This window comes from Calidris pugnax, unplaced genomic scaffold, assembly GCF_001431845.1.
Source record: "Calidris pugnax isolate Ruff unplaced genomic scaffold, ASM143184v1 scaffold341, whole genome shotgun sequence".
NCBI classification, from domain to species: Eukaryota; Metazoa; Chordata; class Aves; order Charadriiformes; family Scolopacidae; genus Calidris; species Calidris pugnax.
In genome coordinates, this window is record NW_015091149.1 from 362,872 (window position 1) to 369,210 (window position 6,339).

The following is a 6,339-nucleotide window of genomic DNA, read 5'->3' on the forward strand; positions in this document are numbered from 1 at the left end:
GCCCCCTCTAAACCCACGCCCCCCTCTTAGCGTTCCCCGCGGAGCAGCAGGAAAACTTAACGCCGGGTTATTTTTTTGGGGAAAAAAGCGTTTAATTCCTCATCCGTGGGGCTGAGGCGGGAAAAGGGGGCAGGCCCCGCTGTCCCGTGGTCTGCCCGTCGCAGGCAGACCCCCAAATTCTGGGGGTTTTTAGGGTTGAGCTTTGCCGTCCTTGCTACGCCAGATGACCAAAGTGACCAGGAAAGGGATGAGGCAGATGGGAGCGATGATCATGGCCAACAGGACATCCTCGGGTGGGTCGAAGTAGACGGGGTGCTCCTGGGTGCAGTTGTGGAAATAACGATGGTGGCTCTGGAAGATGTACTGCTCCGCCAAGGCGTTGGGGTAACCGTAGTGGAGCTGGTCGGCCCAGTCCTCCAAGCAGGCCTGCAGGAAGCTGTAGGGCCTGGGGGGAGAGAGAGAGGTGGGGGGCTAGGAGGGGATGGGGACCATGGACCCCCCCGGGTAGCCACCCCCTTGGCACAGCAGCACCCCTCTGCACAATCCTCTTGGAACAGAAGAGGTTCCACTCAAATATGAGGAGAAACTTCTTCACGGTGAGGGTGACAGAGCCCTGGAACAGGCTGCCCAGGGAGGGTGTGGAGTCCCCTTCCTTGGAGATTTTCAAGCCCCGCCTGGATGCTCCTGAGTAACATGCTCTGACAAGCTCTAGGCAATCCTGCTTCAGCAGGGGAGTTGGACTAGATGATCTCTCTGGTCCCTTCCAACTCTAAAATTCAGTGAAATTCAGTGAAATCCCTGCACCCCACTGGAGCTGCTGGAGGTGGCCCTGAGCCCCTCAGGAGCTCGTGGCCCGTTGGCACAACCTGGGGACTCTCCCCTCATCAATCAGTTTTACTGTCTCGGGAGATGCTCCACTTGTGGGTCTGGAGGGACCACCAGCAATGCCCCCACCTAAAGGTCACCATGTGTGGTTTCCCCAGCCACAGATGTCCCCAGAGCTGGTCACAACCCCCCCTGTGTCCCTGCAGAGCTGCCCAGGAGGGCTCTGTGCCCGCCCCGTACCTGCTGATGACTTTCCACTCGCACAGCTCGGCCGCCGTCACGTTCCTCATCAGGTCGACGAAGATCTCCCAGCACCTCTGGGTGATGTTGCTGTACGTCTCCTCTGCAGGGGACGGGCGCTGAAGTGGGGGCAGCACATCCCTCCCGACCCCTTCCCTGCCCACCACAGCCCCAAACCCCGCACCCAGACCCGTGCCCAGCCTGGCGGGGAGGACACAGTGGGGGGACCAGACCCCACAGCAGCCCTGAGGTGATGCCCAGTAGGAGGGTGGGCTTCTACCAGCTGCCCCCACTATGCCCAGTGCCGGGGAGGGCTCTGTGGCACAGCCAGGCTATTTTGGGGATGGACAGAGAACATGCAGCCAGGGGAAAGGGGGGTCCTGGCCAGGGCACCGTTGGCCCTGTGGCTCTGCCTGGCCCTTGCCAAGTCCCAGCACTCACCCACAAACTGGGTCGTCCAGTTGAACGTGGCCATGGGTGGGCTCGTCCTGTTCTCCTGGGCGAAGCCCTCCGCCTCCATGCCCGTGTGGCAGAGCCCGGTGCCCAGGAGCGCTGCGGAGGGGAGGGGACAGGGTGAGAGGGGTCGGGCGCTGGCAGGGGCTGGGGTCTGCAGGAGGGAAATGCTCCCGGGTGTCTCTCGGGGGTCAGGGTCTGGGGCCAGGTCATAGAATCATAGAATTGCCCAGGCCGGAAGGGACCTCCAAAGGCCATCTAGTCCCACCCCCCCGCAGTCAGCAGGGACACCCCCAACTAGACCAGGTTGCCCAGGGCCTCGTCGAGCCTCTCCTTGAATATCTCCAGGGAAGGGGCCTCAACCACCTCCCTGGGCAACCTGTTCCAGTGCTCCACCACCCTCACAGTGAAGAACCCTCTCCTCATCTCCAGTCTAAATCTGTTCCCCTCCAGCTTGAAGCCATTGCCCCTCGTCCTGTCACTGCAGGCCTTTCTAAACAGGCTCTCCCCAGCCTTCCTGTAGGCTCCCTTCAGGTACTGGAAGGCTGCTATTAGGTCTCCCCGGAGCCTCCTCTTCTCCAGGCTGAACAACCCCAGCTCCCTCAGCCTGTCCTCGGAGCAGAGGTGCTCCATCCCCCTGATCATCCTTGTGGCCCTCCTCTGGACCCTCTCCATCAGGTCCATGTCCTTCTTACATTGAGGGCTCTTATACTGAGGTCGTCCAGGGGCTGTGGGCAGGGGGCCAGTCAGGCTGCGGGCAGCTGCACAAGGGCTCGGAGGGGCTGGCTGGGGGTTGTGGACCCTGGGTCATGGCACAGGGGTGAGCTGTGCCCCCCCAACCCGTGAGGAGCCAGCTCAGGGCCACTCCATTGTCCCCGTCCATTGCAGCAGGATGGGGCCGGGGCAGGAAGAGGAAGCGCTGGCCATGGCGCAGCACTGTCGGAGAGCCCCTCCGCCCACCGTCTGCCCCACACCCAGCACGGACCACCATGGGTGGGGGGCATGTGCCACCTCTGCCCTGCCAGCCACTTGCCCACCACCTTGTCCCCAAAAGCCCCACGGCCTGAGGAAACCACCCCGTCCATATTCCAGCCTTCGCCGAGGGCCCACGGCGTGGGGCAGCGATGTGGGTCACGTAGTGAGGCACCCTGGCTCCTGTGGGGCTCCAGCATGGCCGGGCACTGGCCATGGGGTGCTGCTGGGCTGGCACCGTGGCTGTGGCAGGGGAAGCCTGCCCTGTCCCCGATGGCCCCGTCCAGCCCCTCTCTGTCCGGGGGTCTCTCAAAGCCCGGGGCTTTGCAGGGCTCCCCAGCTATTCCCGTGGGATATTTGCCCACGATGGGGGATGAGTGTGGCAGGGGACGCCACGCAGCTCCTGGTGCCCTCCTGCCCCTGGCCCCGCAGGCGATGGCCACCCCAGCCGCTGCCACGCTGGCCCCGTGCCGGGGCAGGCGGTGGGTTGGGCTGAGCCGGGACCCCATCCCCGGGCCCCACGCGTGGGAGGGCGGCCGCGTGCGGGGTGGTGCGAGGCACGGAGACCTCCCGCCACCGGCAGCCGCGGCCCCGGGGCCGCCCCGCACTTACCCCAGAGCAGCAGGAGCCCTCGGGAGAGGCGGCCGGAGCCCGTCTGTACGCGCCGTGCCATCCTGCTGGAGCCTGCCGGCTAACGAGCGGGACAAGTATTTCAATGGAAATAACAGGAAGCAACTCCTTTCCTCTGACAGGGGCAGTTTGACTACAGGAGACGTGTGAAAAATGAGATTGCTCAGCGCTGCGCGGACGCGGCGCTCCCGGCGGGACCCCGCAACCCGGTGCCGGCCCCCCGTGGGCATCACCCGGGCAGCCCGAGCCTCACCCGCCCGACGGAGGCTCCGCTCCCCGCGCAGCGCGTCCCGCTTCACCAAGCCGCTATTTGTTTACTTGTGTATTTCTCTTTAATCCTGTCTGGGCTGGGTTGTGAAATCCCTCGTCTCCTGCGTGGAGGGCAGGCAGCCCGGCAGCCGGGGGGAGTGGACGGGGAAGTGTAATGTCCCCAGACGGGCGCTGCCGCCCGGGCGCGGGGGCGGCGGGGGGACCCACAGACCCGACACCTCGGGGTCTGGCTCCCCGGGCACCTGCCCCGGGGTCGGTGTGGCAGCCCCGGGGCCATGGAGGGAAGGGCGGTGGTGGGACCTGCGAGGCCGAAGCAGGGAGAGGGCAGAGATTTGGCCGAGGTTTCCGTTCCCCGGCCCCAACGCCTTCCTCCCGCACCGCCCAACCCGGCGCCCGCCCGGCTCTCCCGGCGCCCCTCACTCCTGGCACAGCTCCCACCGGTGGGGCCACGTCCCCCTGCCCGGCAGCGCTGCTGGGGACCACCCCAACCCCACGGCATTCCCATCCGAGGAGCAGGCTGAGGCCGGGCGAGCTCGTTTCACCTCTGGCCCGGGGCAGGACGCCAGCCCAGAGCTCCCCTCTGACCGAGCGAGTCGGAGCAGGATGGAGCTGGGCTCGGAGGGACCCTCCCTGCTGCGGGAAGACGATCTCCCCGGCCGCACGCTTCCTGGCAAACAGCGTCCTGGCAGAGCCCCCTGATGCTCCCCAGGCCGGGCAGCTGCCGCTCCAGGGCACAGCAGGGCTTTTCACGGGCCAGTGGCCACATCTGGAAGCCATCAGGGCCAGTGCTCTGGGGGCCACGGGGTGGGAGCCCCCTGGTCCTGCTCTTTGTCGGAGCCTCTGGCCGGGCGGCGGGGAGCCTCTGCCAGGGAGACACCCAGTGATCTCAGCGCGGCCTCCCGGTGTCCGGAGGGATGGGATGGGACGGGATGGGCAGGGACAGGATGGTGGCTGCCAGCCAAAGCCTGGGGCTCCCCCCCCTCCCCAGCCTGGCATCCCTGCCATCCCCCGCCGAGGAAGGGGCTCAGCCCAAGCAGGGTCGGGACCCACCACTTTGGACCCTTCTCCCGATGCTCTCCCACCCCCGGGGAAGATGTGGGGTCCCAAAACCCAGGCCCAGCCTCCCCCCAGTGCCAGGGGACCCACTCCATCCCCAGGGACACCCAGCCCCCCATCCCTGCTCTCCCTGTTCCCCTCACCCTCCTCCTGCTTGTTAGCTCCCAGGGCCAGGAGGGTTGGGGGCTGCTGGTGGCCCCCAGCTGGCACGGGGGCAAGCAGGGGCTGGGCAGCTGCCCGGTGGCATTTGAGCCCCTTTTTGGGCTCTGCTGAGTGTGAGGGCACCCATGAGGGGCACAAGGCAGCCGAGCCCCACGGCCACAGCCACGGCCATGCCAGGGGGCAGCCCGTCCAGCTCGGGGGGCTTGGCCACGGTGCAGTTGGTGAAGTATTCGGCGTGGACCTGCAGGAAGAAGGCGTCGAGGACGGGGCCGGGCCAGGGGCAGGAGAGCAGCTGGGCCAGCAGCTGGGTGCAGCTGGAGAGCTCGCTGTAGGTGCTGTGGGGACACCAGCATCAGGCCACCCCGCCGGGATGGGGGCACGGCCACAACCCCACCGGTGGGGCTGGTGCCCACCCACCTGCCGATCTGGTCCCAGCGGCAGCGGCTGCCCTCGGGGGTGGCCATGAGGGTGGCGTGGAAGGGTGCCCAGCAGTAGAGGGAGATCCAGTCCTGGTAGGTGTCCTGGCAGCGGGCTGGCCCCCCCAGCACCTCCGGCGGTCCTGCAGAGCACCAGCCAGCCCCTGGGATGCTACCCAGCCCCCAGCTCTCCCCCAGAGCCCAGTTTTGGGGGGGGTGGGGGGCTGTTTGGGGACACTCCCAGCTCTGCCCAGTGAGTGCCATGTGGGAGCTCAACACGTGGGACATGGGGGGGTCTCACGCTGGGGCTGCCGGTGCCCCATGGGACCCCACGCTGGGACCTGGACTCATCAGCCCCCACACAGACCACAGGGGCCGTGGGGAGGACAGTGGCGTCGCAGGAGGGCAGATCTGCTCACCATGACCATCCTCATCCAGGTACAGATAGAAGCCTGGAAGGACAGACGGCGCCATGGAAAGGCCGGACCCCGTCCTGGGGGGGTGCGGACATGGCCTTCACCAGTGGCAGCACCCTGGGACGATGGCACCGAGGTCTTACCTTCGTCCTCGAGGTCCCCGTACTCGACGTCCCCACACCCTGCAGCAAGGGAACACGGGGTGCCAGGGTGGCACAGCCAGGGACACCCCCAGCACCCAGCCAGCTTTGGGGGTGCTCCCAGCCCACTGGGACCCCCCCCTCCCGCCAGGGCGAGCTGAGCACAGTGGAGGGGACACGGCCGAGGGGGAGCAGGAGGCTCCAGAGTGATTTCTGAGCCAACCCCAACCCCCGTGGGCAAACCCTGCCCCCCGACGGGGGGGTGGGGGGGAGCTGCTGCCCCACGGGGACACGCTGCCCGACGGGACCCCCGCACCCCACCCCCTTGGGCGCCTCCTTACCCCGCTGGAGCAGAGGCAGGAGCAGGCAGCAGAGGAGCTGCACCCCACGGAGCATCCTCCCGCCTCCGGTACCGCCGCCACCGGGCTGGGGGGGGCGGGCTGCACCCGGGGATTTATCCCTCTCCCGTCCTCCCCCCCCCTCTTCCCTCCGCCCAAACTCCCGGGAAGGTCGGGGGGGGGGAACGGGAAGGACCGGGCCACCGGGCTGACTCAGCGAGAAGGCAGCAAGATGATGAGGGGTGCGGGCATGGCGGCCCCCCCGCTTGTCCCTCCCCTCCCTACGGCGACCCCCACCTCCCGGGAGAGCGGAGACCCCCAACTCCCACCCGGGAGGGGGGAACCGGAGCGGTAAAACCGGTTCCGCGGCCCCGCCCCGACGGGGGGGACCCTGCGCGCCCCCGGCCCCGGGCCGGGGGGG

At 67.6% G+C, this 6,339-nt stretch overlaps 2 protein-coding genes across 5 annotated transcripts; both read right to left on the bottom strand.

Moving 5' to 3' along the window:
• Positions 1–146: 146 nt before the first annotated feature.
• RAMP2 (receptor (G protein-coupled) activity modifying protein 2) lies at positions 147–3,512 on the bottom strand. 2 transcript variants are annotated; one of them, XM_014959104.1, is made up of 5 exons: positions 3,374–3,512; positions 3,103–3,181; positions 1,507–1,617; positions 1,066–1,168; positions 147–445 (listed from the first exon to the last, which is right to left on the bottom strand). In XM_014959104.1, exons 2-5 carry the CDS (start codon positions 3,161–3,163, stop codon positions 190–192), a joined length of 531 nt encoding a protein of 176 aa, XP_014814590.1. In that variant the 5' UTR covers positions 3,164–3,181; positions 3,374–3,512; the 3' UTR covers positions 147–189. The 2 variants fall into 2 exon arrangements, with proteins under 2 accessions (XP_014814590.1, XP_014814589.1); XM_014959103.1 differs by having other exon boundaries at positions 3,103–3,253; positions 3,374–3,510.
• LOC106898043 (collagen alpha-1(I) chain-like) lies at positions 3,395–6,272 on the bottom strand. Of its 3 annotated transcripts, none has more exons than XM_014959101.1 (5): positions 6,115–6,272; positions 5,584–5,622; positions 5,444–5,476; positions 5,026–5,167; positions 3,395–4,849 (listed from the first exon to the last, which is right to left on the bottom strand). In XM_014959101.1, exons 4-5 carry the CDS (start codon positions 5,070–5,072, stop codon positions 3,427–3,429), a joined length of 1,470 nt encoding a protein of 489 aa, XP_014814587.1. In that variant the 5' UTR covers positions 5,073–5,167; positions 5,444–5,476; positions 5,584–5,622; positions 6,115–6,272; the 3' UTR covers positions 3,395–3,426. The 3 variants fall into 3 exon arrangements, with proteins under 3 accessions (XP_014814587.1, XP_014814586.1, XP_014814588.1); XM_014959100.1 differs by lacking the exon at positions 6,115–6,272 and adding an exon at positions 5,922–5,992 and having other exon boundaries at positions 5,366–5,476; XM_014959102.1 differs by lacking the exon at positions 6,115–6,272 and adding an exon at positions 5,922–5,992 and having other exon boundaries at positions 4,577–4,943; positions 5,366–5,476.
• Positions 6,273–6,339: the final 67 nt, after the last annotated feature.

What these genes read in the sequence shown, in the direction of transcription:
- LOC106898043 (XM_014959100.1), bottom strand. Translation starts at nt 5,976, where the DNA reads ATGCTCCGTGGGGTGCAGCTCCTCTGCTGCCTGCTCCTGCCTCTGCTC. An exon ending in CCTGCCTCTGCTCCAGCGGG is followed by an intron (nt 5,623 to 5,921) that starts GTAAGGAGGCGC and finishes CCCTTGCTGCAG; the next exon opens with GGTGTGGGGACGTCGAGTAC. An exon ending in CGGGGACCTCGAGGACGAAG is followed by an intron (nt 5,477 to 5,583) that starts GTAAGACCTCGG and finishes CTGTCCTTCCAG; the next exon opens with GCTTCTATCTGTACCTGGAT.
- RAMP2 (XM_014959104.1), bottom strand. Translation starts at nt 3,163, where the DNA reads ATGGCACGGCGCGTACAGACGGGCTCCGGCCGCCTCTCCCGAGGGCTC. An exon ending in CTGGACGACCCAGTTTGTGG is followed by an intron (nt 1,169 to 1,506) that starts GTGAGTGCTGGG and finishes CGTCCCCTGCAG; the next exon opens with AGGAGACGTACAGCAACATC. An exon ending in GAGTGGAAAGTCATCAGCAG is followed by an intron (nt 446 to 1,065) that starts GTACGGGGCGGG and finishes CTCTCCCCCCAG; the next exon opens with GCCCTACAGCTTCCTGCAGG.